At 36.9% G+C, this 12,035-nt stretch overlaps 1 protein-coding gene across 1 annotated transcript; it reads right to left on the minus strand.

The window, feature by feature from the left end:
• Window positions 1-2,132: 2,132 nt before the first annotated feature.
• On the minus strand, window positions 2,133-4,079 carry LOC139521389 (uncharacterized). The gene has a single exon (XM_071314867.1). It carries the CDS (start codon window positions 4,077-4,079, stop codon window positions 2,133-2,135), a length of 1,947 nt encoding a protein of 648 aa, XP_071170968.1.
• Window positions 4,080-12,035: the final 7,956 nt, after the last annotated feature.

The following is a 12,035-nucleotide window of genomic DNA, read 5'->3' on the forward strand; positions in this document are numbered from 1 at the left end:
TCGGATTTCGGTGAACTTTTTTCAAAATCAGTCTCAATTCTTCACTTAAACGTACAAAGTCTAGCCCCGAAAATAGATCTGATTCAATCTGAATATTCTGATTTCGACATTTTAGCGTTAGGTGAAACCTGGTTAAACAATAATCATACAGACGAATCAATTGAAATCCTAAATTACCAGCACCCCTTCCGTCGCGACAGAGGTCCACACAAGGTTGGAGGGGGGATAATTGTTTTTGTAAAAAATGATATACATGCTCAACGTCGATTTGACATCGAAAGCGAAAGCTTGGAAGCAATATGGTTAGAAATTAAATTTAAAGATAAAAAGGCTTTGCTCGGAACCTTTTATATACCTCCCAATAGTGGACCAGATATCTGGGAAAAAAATGAATATTCTCTTGATATGGCGTCTAATGATAATACTATTAATTACATAATGGCCACAGGCGATTTTAACGATAACCAACTAGCCCCTGTTAATTAAAAAATTACACCTTTGTAAAGCCAATTTAGTCTTACTCAATTGATAGATGAACCTACTCATTTTACTGAATCGTCGTCATCATTGTTAGACCTTTTTATAACAAACGATGCTCACATAATAACTTACTGTGGAGTCGGGCTACCTTTATTAGACCAAATACGCTTTCACTGCCCTATAATTAGTCTTTTGAACTTTCCAAAATGTCGTCAAAAAACTTTTAAGCGGAAAATTTGGCTATATGATCGAGGAGATTATGACAGATATCGTAAAATTTTATCTGAAAAAAATTGGGATTCCGTAATGAACTTAAATAACGTTGAACAATTTACAACCGAAATAACAAAAACTATCATAGAAGCTACTGAAAAATGTATTCCAAATAAAATAATAACTGTTCGTAAAAATGAACCTCCATGGCTAACAAATGATGTTAAAAAAAAAGATAAGGAAAAAAAATAGAATCCACAGAAAGGCTAAAAAATATAATAACCCATCGGATTGGTCAAAATTTAAGAAAATACGAAATGAAGTTACCAGTTTAATAAGAAAATCAAAGGATGATTATAACAACAATTTAATTAAAAAAATCATGAACAGTAGCCCGTCCACTACTAATTGGTGGAAAACGGTTAAACAAATATCCGGATTAAAAGCAAAAGACGCAAGTGTACCTCCATTTTTGGTTAATAACAACTTAATATTTGATGAAATCGAAAAGGCAAATGAATTTAATCGATTTTTTTCTTCCCAGTCAAATATTGATGATTCAAGTGCTATGCTACCTGAAGAACTTCAAATTATTAGTGATGACATTAGTTATATAGAACTTACTGTTACTGAAGTTGAAGATATATTGAAAATTGTTAATCCCACAAAAGCTTCTGGCCCAGACCTCATAAGTCCCAAATTGTTAAAAGAAGCATCTTCTGTTTTGAAGTATCCACTATGTAGGCTTAAGGCTTAGTAAATAAGAACGTCTGCTTGCAATGATACTTGTATTGAACTCTGAAAAGCTAACGTCACAACAACGGTGACGTCGTGTACATAGAAAGCGGTAGCGGGAACACCTCGTGTGCAATTCTTAACATTCTGGGGGCCCGCAAATGAATTTTTAATACAATAAGATGAAAATAAATTATGAAAATTTCACTTTAAATTACTGTCTCTGATAAATATAAAACTTTGAATATCTTTCACTGTCTTTGATAATGAGCACGAATGAAAATAAAACTATTTCTGTAATAAAGCACGAACAGTTAACAGTCCATAAAATTATACGATAGTCTCATTTGGTCCACATCTTTATCTTTTCCTTTGCATCGTTCTTCGCTCGTCTGGCGGGCAGTACTTCATCACGGTCCTACATATTCTTCAGTTGTCAGTTCTAGCGGATATAATAAGTGCGGTTCCTTTTTAAGTCTTTTAATAACATTTTCTTTTCTCCATTTTGAAATCTCTTTGTTCACTGGTGAAGGTGTGTGATCATCTTTCCGGGATAAAGTATCGAAATGTCTGTTGTCATGGTTACTTATACATGTTTTCTGATATGAATCTAATACTTGAAATACTTTCTTTCGCCCTGTCCTCTCGTCAATATGTTCAATACCAAATGATTCTGTCTTCCGTAACTTCTCCGGGTTGCACTCTTATGTCTTTTGTGATATCCTTACATTCATTGTAGCTGTTTGCTGGTTATTGTAGCTTGGTGTTCCGTGAAGTGGTCCTGATGATAAATATCCAATTCTTGATTTCACGGCAGTAGGTCCCTTGCCTCTAACGACATGGTTTTCTACAACTGACCAATAGTAGTCAGCTCCTACGAGTACTGAGATGTGAAAATTATCATTCGCGGTAACTGGATGAGCGAGTTCTATTCCTGATAAATACGGCAATTTTGCGGCTTTACGGATGTACGTTTTGAGCGGTGCGGCGATTTCGGGTACGATCAATACTCTGATTGGCAATTGTCCTTCATCTGTTAGCAAATAAATAATACTAGATTTTAAGTGTCTAATTCTTGTACTTTCTACACTGTCCCCAAATCCGGATAAGTTTAAAGTCTCTGTGCCAGTTATTGATAACTGTAATTTAGCGGCTAGGTCTTCTGTGATGAACGATCTCTGTGCTCCTTCATCAAAAATAATGTTGGCTTCTGAACAGTGTCGTCCCGATCTTACAGGATTAATTGCATTTTTGAGCAAAACATTTGTGTTTGCCTGTGAATGTGAAATTGTGTCCGGTTCCTTCGCGTTGTGTTGTATGGTACTTACGTTTATACTGTCTAGATAATCAGTATGTGTATTCTCTTTACATAAACTCGTGTGATGACGCTTGTCACACTTTCTGCATGATTTGATTGACTTACAATCAACCAAATTGTGATGTCCTAAACAGTTGAAACATAAGCGGTCTCTTTCGACTATTGATATCCGGTCTTGATATTCAACAACTTTGGTACAGTTTACCGAGGCGTGTGATTCGTGACAATAATCGCACTGTTTAGATTTGAAGTTAGTGTTTTGGTGATTCTTATTTTGGTGGTTTTGACTTGATTGTCGATTTCCCGGTTTTGTGTTGGTCAAAAATGCTGCAGTAGCGGTAGGATTTTCATGACTGTCTGTTGAGTTACCGGCTTCCATGATATTTATTTCATTAAATATGCCTTTTCGTAAGTCTGCTAAGAGTATGTTTGTGGACCCAAATTCTCTTGCTAGGTTTTTTCGAATTTCCCCTGGTAGTTTGTTCAATATTATTGGCACTAACAGCGCTCCGTATGAATCATCAGTTTGTCCTAGTGATTCTAAACCTCTCATGTAAATTTCAATGTTGTCATAAAAATGTCGGAGGTTGAAAAGTGTGTACCTAGGCGACGTAATATCAATAAGTTCCTGCATATACCTCTGTGTAATTTTATGTTGCTGACCATATCTTTCTTGTAATAGGGAAATTGCCTTTTCATAGTTTGCATTAGTGAGCGCAAAACCTATCACTGATTTTAGAGCTTCATCGTGAAGTAACGATTTCAAATAATTGAATTTTTGGACGTTGCTTAAGGTTGGGTTCGTATGCACGGCTGTCTCAAATGAGTCCCAAAATGATTGCCATTGAAGTATATCTCCATCGAAAGTAGGGAGATTCAACTTGGGTAGTTTGTTGTATTCACTAGTTGAGCTAAAGGATGGGCGAAAATCTGACAAACGGTAATTTGAATTGTTCTGATGTTCTGTATATGAAGAGTTTATAGTATGAACGGGTTGAGTAGTTTCTATGTGTGGAGTAAAACTTTCTGCGTGTGTATTCAACGCTGTAGTTTTGACTAAGATAAATTTGTTGACTTGACGAATTTTACCTTCTAAGTTAAATGCATACTCATCTGCTTCGACGATCTCTGTTTCAATATCTCCGTCGTCCAGTTCCTGTACTATGTCCTCATCTAATATTTTTTGCTTCCGTTTCAGACTATCCAATATGTTTGACAAATCCTCCGTGTCCACGGTTCCATCTTCTTCTTTTTGAACGTCTTCAAATTTCTTTATCAGTCTGGAAACTGCACTTCTATGTCCTGCTCGTATCGAACGTAGCTTCAGATTCATCCTGGTCTCGGTACCAATTTCGTAGAGTGGTTGTATCGGACACAAATTAAGGCTTAGTAAATAAGAACGTCTGCTTGCAATGATACTTGTATTGAACTCTGAAAAGCTAACGTCACAACAACGGTGACGTCGTGTACATAGAAAGCGGTAGCGGGAACACCTCGTGTGCAATTCTTAACACTATTTAACCTATCGTTAAGGCAGCAACCATTTGATTTTCTGGGGGGGGGGGGGGGCTATGTTTTTTTTTGGAAAAAAGTTTGTTTCCAGGTTTTGGTGAAGAAAATAATTTGTTTTGGACCCTGAGATAAAAACACTGCCACTATATGCAATGCTAAAATTGAAAGAAAAAAATTGTTTTCGGTTTGTCGCTAAAAAAATAGATTGTTCTTCGCCGAAGGCGAAAAAAAAAAGTTTGCACAGAAAAAAAAACCATAGCCCCCCCCCCCCCCCCCCCCGAAAATCAAATGGTTGTTGCCTAAGTACGTCTACTTTTCCAGATCAATGGAAAAGAGCAAATGTTACCCCAGTTTATAAAAATAGTAAACCGAATGACGTTAAAAACTATAGACCTATATCCTTGTTGAGTGTAATTTCAAAGTGTATGAAACGATGTGTATATAAACATGTTTACAATCACCTTATGCGTAATAATATTTTAACGAAAAATCAATCAGGCTTTACACGGGGGGATTCAGCGGTTAATCAATTAATTAACCTTTCAAATGATTTTGGTAAGGCTTTAGATATCGAGATATCGGTAAAGAAATAAGGGTAGTTTTCTGTGATATAAGTAAAGCGTTTGATCGAGTCTGGCATAAGGGACTGCTATTTAAACTTCAACAAGCGGGTATATCATGTTCTTTACTAAGGTGGTTTGAAAATTATCTTACAAACAGAGTCCAGCGGGTGGTTATTAACGGTTCATGTTCCGAATGGTTACCTGTAAATGAAGGCGTCCCACAAGGGTCCATTCTAGGCCCTCTCCTTTTTTTGATATTTATAAATGATATTGTAGAAGACATTCAAGCTCAAATTAAGCTATTCGCAGATGACACTTCATTATATATTATGGTTGACAATCCAACAGAAACAGCTACAATTTTAAATGACGATCTAGATAAGATTTATAATTGGTCAACAAAATGGCTTGTGAATTTTAATGCCCAAAAAACTAAAAGTATGATAATTTCAAAAAAAGTAAATAGACCCTTTCATCCTCCATTAAATATGAAAACCCAAGAGCTACAAACAGTTAGCAAACACAAACATCTAGGTGTCTTTTTTTCTAACAACGGATCCTGGAACGACCATATTGAATATATAGTTTCTAAATCTTACAAAAGAATAAATATAATGAGAAAAATGAAAAATGTTCTTGATAGATTTTCACTTGAAAAAGTTTACATATCATTTGTTCGCCCAATTCTCGAATATGTCGATGTCGTTTGGGACAACTGGATTTGCAAAGAATTGTCTTGCTACGTCAATGTAGCTAACATTCATGTACTAATGTAATCGGTGATTAGAATAATGCTGACAGTTGCGTCTAGATTTTGCTTGGCTCTAAGCTAGTCCTTAGTACAAACGGAGTATTAACTTGGTATATGTATGCATACAGGTTCTACTGAAACATACCTTTTTTCATTGACTGTTTAATATTATGTTTCAGGTCAATTCTTAAATAATGATATATTTTTCGTCAACCATATTTGATACCTTATGTGTGTCGTCCTTCGTGTTGTTTATTCTTTAGTTTTCTATGTTGTGTCACGTGTACTATTGTTTTTCTGTTTGTCTTTTTCATTTTTAGCCATGGCGTTGTCAGTTTGTTTTAGATTTATGAGTTTGACTGTCCCTTTGGTATCTTTCGTCCCTCTTTAAGCCTTTCATTAAAACATCAATAATTGAAATGGCCTAATTAATGACCTTTGTGATTTTCGACCGTTCTGGTTGATTAACGAACATGGCTATGTAACTGCTTTTTAGGTGGACAATATCTCAAAAACTTACAATAAGAGAAAAAAAAAATAGCTTTAAAAAATGTCAGAATATCAAGCTCTGTTTACCCAGAAAACTTAATATTTTGCTTACACACTTGGGATTTATTGGTCCTGAAGAAATTATATAGTTTATTTTTCGGAAATATTTAGCTATTGTTTCGAAAACTATAGAAGCTAGATTAACTTTAAATGTGAAAATGAGCAATGTGACCATTTTTTTTTGGGGGGGGGGGAACATATAGAACAGGCCCCTCAACAGGTAATGCTTACCCTTCCGGATCACCTCCATTTTTTTGTTGCTAAGTCTTTAGTTTTTTATGTTGTGGTTTGTATACTTTTTGTATATTCCCGGGCTGGTATTTCCTATCATGATTTCCTTGATAGAGGATTGCTGCTCACAAGGAAGCTGTTACACAAAGATTTCCAAATGGTTCCCTTCGTAAATTTTTCGGACGCCATCACGAGTTGGTTGACCGTTATGGAATAACTGCTTCTCAGATGATATCGGATATGTTCCGTATGTCGTAACTACAATACCCTTCCCTATTCACGAATGTGACCTACCGAATGATACTATTTACATGATTTGTAACATAAGCAACACGACGGGTGCCACATGTAGAGCAGAATCTGCTTACCTGATATCACCCCCAGGTGTTGGTAGGGTTCGTGCTGCTTAGTCTTTAGTTTTCTATGTTGTGTCTTCTGTACTAATATTTGTCTGTTTGTCTTTTAATTTCTTGCCATGGCATTGTTAGTTTATTTTCCATCTATGAGTTTAACTGTCTCTTTTGGTATCTTTCGTCCTTCTTTTGTGTTATGATCGTTTTTCATATTTAGCCATGGCTTTGTCAGTGTGTTTTCAATTTATGAGTTTGAATATTCCTTTGGTATCTTTCGCATGTCTTTCATTGTTGAAATTATAGAAGTTAGATTAAAAGAGTAAATTATAAAACGGATTACACTAAACCTTATCTCCCTGAAAATGGGCGAAAATTGAAGCAATCCATTCTAAAGTTGTACCGCTGAAATAGCTATGTGTAAAATTTTATTTTTAGGAACTGGCATGCATATTTTAAAATATAAATTGCAAAAGTGATCAAAAACAATATTTATTTACCTTGAAAATTTCAGAAACAAGTCTGTCAACCTTGTTTGGAGTCCAAAATATCCATTTATTTCAATTTTTACAAATTGCGACTGCTATCTTGTAAAAGTTTAAGTGCAAGGTTGAAAATATGAATTGTAAAAATATCAGCATGGCAAGATTTTAACTACTCTTCAACTTATTTTTCGGAATGCTTATCTTTAAGGGTTATTGCATTTTTTGTTTGTTCTTTCAAAAGCAATAGGAGCAAGAGTACTAGTAATAGTGTAAATTGCAAGAAACTAGTACGTGCAATCAAAGATAGTCATTAGCTAGCTGCATATATTTTTTCACAAGATGAGCGACACAGATCCAAGTGAGCCTTTTGTTTATTTCTGAAGACCAATGGATTATGTTCCAAAAGAAAAACAGTAACATGTTACCATTCAGCAGCACACCAGATCTGCTTCTTTGTTGGGGGTTTTTGATGGCCATGGTGGTGTCGTTCGTTTTTTTCTTATGACAACCTTCTAGTTACCATCCATTTTTTTTCACTCATCTAATATGAATACATAGTAAAAGACATGTGTCTGTACTCATGAGTATATGTAAACTCTATTTTTATATGGTATCATGTGAAAAAAAAAAGAATAATTAAATAGTGGAAACGTGTCGTCTACCACAATTATTGTATAATTATAATTATTATATCACATGTATCAGTGATGTATGTCTTTTCAGGGGATTATCAGGATAAATGCATATATATCTATATATAATACTTCTCTAGAAGCCTATTTATGTAGAATTGTATAGTTACTGAAAGTAATATTGTATTAATTCAGTGTAGTGTTTATGAAAAAATGGAAAAAAACCCAATTAATTTAAATCAGCAATAAAAGATTAGATTAATTGTATTTATTATTTTCTAGAAGCTATAGAATATATGAACGTTGTAGTATTATGTAGAATCTACTTTTTGGAACTTTAAAGATTATAACACAACGTTGAGTGTTGTATTTTTGACATTTTACCTATTATGTCTGTTTGGTTTGTTCACGCATCGTAAGATTTTGTCCTGTTAATTACACAGGAATACTTACCTTGATCGCTGATTTGTCACGTGATGTTCACAACACAAAGTCTCATAGTAAAATTAATTACTCATGCGTGAAAATGGTAAAACTATAACGGTTGTTTTACATGATGTTAAATGCCATGGTAAGGACATTTTCATGGCTTATTTCAAGCTTCTAAAACAACTTTTTTTAAAAAAAGATGTAAATTGTATGGACAGATCTTGTCAATTTTATAGCTATAAATACGTTACCATCATAAATTCTGAGTGTAACCCCAATTGCGTCATAGGTCAGATGGAAAATCCCGACTAAAAATAAACGTACTCTCACTGGTCCGGACATATACCCCTGTTTGCCCATATTCTTCCATTTCAATTTCCATCTGCGACATCGGTCACACGTGCACATCAAGTTTTACAGATTCAACAGAGAAGTGTTTAGTTTTTTGAATAGCTTAATTGCTTTTCATATATATTGTGTATTTTATTGGAAATATATTCCCTTGTTTTGTTTAAATTTCTAAACAAATTATTTGTGTTTTTTTTACTAAAGTAAAATTTATTATGGACTTTAATTTGAATAGTCCGTATGTAAGTATTCCTGGTTCGAACTATATCTTAGATGGGTCACTACCTTTAAGTCCCCCCCCCAAACTACCAGTACATTGACCGGAGTTTCGACAACGGTGTCTGGTAATGCTACCTATCCGACCCCTTCACAAGGTTCGGCCATGCATTTTGGGGGGGTACCTACGTCAACTTCGGTGACTCATACTTTATCTAGGCCTGTTAATTCAGCGGGTACTATTAGTTCTGTCCCAGGTACAGCTATGGACTTGAACTTGCCAGGTTCTAGACCCCCATTATCCTATTGTGGGTATATGCTTCCCAACACGGGCACACAACCTTTACCCTCATGGTCTCAGCCACCTTGGCCACAGTCTTACCCTTATGGTGGGTTTATGCCAAACCAACCTGGTTTTTGGCCTTATAGGGACAATTTATATGGTCCCCCTTCTGGGGTAGCTACTGCACCACCTTTAGCTCCTGCTCTACCCGTAGCAGTATCTTTGACTTCTGCAGTACCTCCTTCTACCACCGTACCTGACTCTCAAGCTTCTAGTTCTTCTCATGGTACTCAGGTTTCTGATCATGCATCACCTTTGGATGGTTTACAGAAGTTACTTTTGGACTTTGGTCAGTCTTTCAAGGCTGAATTTAGTACTCTATCCAGTCGTATGACTCTACTGGAGAATAGAGTTTCTTCTCATCAACCTTCTCCAGCTAAGTCTGTAGAATGTGATGAGAGGGAGGATGACGAGCTTTCTGTTTCCCCTGGGAGTCATGAAAGGGCTTTCCTCACTGATGAGGATGTTGAAAGTTCTTCTTCTCCCAAGGTATCGAAAACGGCCCCTGAGCCTTCTTCTAAGTCAGCTCAACAACCTCCCACCAAGGAGACTGAGGATCCTCCTTCCTTGAAGGATCTTAGGGATAATGTGTATACCTTGATGAGGGATGAAGCACATATCCCTTTTGCCTCTCCTTCCAAGCCGAAGAAACCTTCTTCAACTTTTGAAGCTTCCTGTGGTATTTCTCAGGATACTGTGACTTCTCACAATTCTTTTCCTGAATCTGGCCATATGGCTTTTGCTTTACAATTTATTAATGAAGGTATCGCTAATTCTGCTAGTGAAAAGGTTGCTAATAACAATATCTCAGGATTTGGAATGTCATCCTTTTTTGATCAGGTTAAGTACAAGGATTTTGATATCTTTGATTCTTCACTGGGTAGACTTGTTCCCAGTTGTGACAAATCTATGTCATCTTTATTGGGAAAAAAGCCAGTAGATGGTCTTCGTCTCACTCAACCTGTTTGGTCAAAGACTGAGAATCTCCTTCGTAGTGCTTCTCAAGTTCTTGGCACAGCCGAACATTTTCTAGCTGCAACCGGACATTTGCTTAACAGCGAAGATTCGGTTGTTCCAGCAGACGTACGATCCTTCTTACTTCAACTGGATAAAGCTTTAGGTTCATCTCAGTTGCTTTTAATGGGTTCTATTGCTAATTGCACCCTATCTAAAAGAGCAGAGTTTCTTGAAAACATTTCTATCGCTGAGCCTTTGAAAGATTCTTTACTGAAATCTCCACTCTCTGACAAGATGTTTGGTTTACCCTTACAGCGGGTTCAAGAGGAACTCAGCAAAAACCCTCCTCCAGTCAAAGTTAGTGTACAAGTTACTAATGGCAAGAGGTCGGTTAATGCTACATCTAGTTCTACTAGTACTTCTGCTTCAGGTGGTCCTCCTTCTTCTGCTAAGAAAAGGAAGAATAACTACGGCAAACCGCAGAACAAACCCAATAACTCAGGAAAAAGCTCAGGTAAGCCTTCTGGTGGTTTTAAGGGTTCCAAGAAACCTGGGTCTAGTACCTAGGTTCTTGCCCCCTCGTACGTTATTGACAGCTTCCCCAGGGGAAAATTTACAACAAGTTCCTCAAAAATCAATACCAGTAGGGGGAGGTTAAGTTTTTTCCTAAATCAGTGGAAGAAAATTACCTCAGACTGTTATGTGCTGTCAATAATTCGAGGGGGATTAACACTTCAGTTCAAGAACCCACCTCCTCTGTCTGCAGTTCCAATAAGTTTGTCTCATACTCAAGACCCAGTAAAGTGTCAACTTCTATCAGTAGAAGTGGACACAATGTTACAAAAAGCTGCAATAGAGGAGGTGTCGATCTTAACTCTGTCTCCGGGATTTTATTCCCGTCTTTTTCTGGTTCCAAAGAAGACTGGAGGAATGAGGCCGGTCATAGACCTATCTATTCTGAACAAATTTCTTATATTGTTCCCCACTTCAAAATGGAAACAAACAGATCCATCAGGGCTTCAATCCTTCCAGGAATGTGGACTACTTCTCTGGATCTTTCAGACGCGTATTTCCACATTCCCATTTCCCAAACTTACAGGAAATACCTTCGCTTCGTTTGGAACAACAAAGTTTTCCAGTTCAAGGCTCTCCCTTTTGGCCTGTCTACAGCCCCTTTGGCTTTTACCAAAATCATGCAGGCAGCCATAGCTCACCTACATTCCCTGTCTATTCAGATTCATTCCTACCTGGACGATTCCCTTCTCAAGGAATTTTGCCCAATCAAATTGAGGGTTCAGACAGATTTGGTCATCAATTGTTTTCTGTCCCTAGGTTTCCTTATCTCTTGGAAAAAGTCAGAGATAATTCCGTCTCAAGACTTTGTTTTCCTGGGAGAACATTTCCTAACCAGTGTAGGCCTAGTCCTCCCACCAGAGGAGAAATTTACAAAACTATGTCAGAAAATACATTTATTCCTGACGGTTCAATCAGTCACAGCACGTCAATTCTTGCAACTTCTGGGTCTATTGAACTCTCTGGCAGATGTAATTCCATTGGGACGACTTCACATTCGTCCGCTTCAGTTTTATCTGCACAAGTTATGGATTGCTGCTTCACAAGAATGGGAAGCATTGATTCCAATCACTCAGCCTTTATTTCCACACCTTCAATGGTGGTTAGTACGGGAAAATGTAATGAGGGGCCTATGTCTGTTCCCTCAAGTTCCCAGTCTAACATTATTCACAGATGCCTCCACCCTCGGTTGGGGAGCATATCTGGAGGGGCTTACAATCTCGGGAGTCTGGAGTCCAGATCTTTTGGAAGAGCATATCAATGTATTGGAAATGAAAGCAGTTCTGTTTGCACTGAATCATTTCCAAATGTCTCTAAAGAATCAGTCTGTCATTCTGGCCACGGACAACA

The sequence above is a fragment of the Mytilus edulis genome, chromosome 4, assembly GCF_963676685.1.
Source record: "Mytilus edulis chromosome 4, xbMytEdul2.2, whole genome shotgun sequence".
Lineage (NCBI taxonomy): Eukaryota > Metazoa > Mollusca > Bivalvia > Mytilida > Mytilidae > Mytilus > Mytilus edulis.

Bases quoted from the DNA above. Each gene is read 5' to 3' on its own strand.
- LOC139521389 (XM_071314867.1), bottom strand. From the start codon at position 4,079: ATGAATCTGAAGCTACGTTCGATACGAGCAGGACATAGAAGTGCAGTT.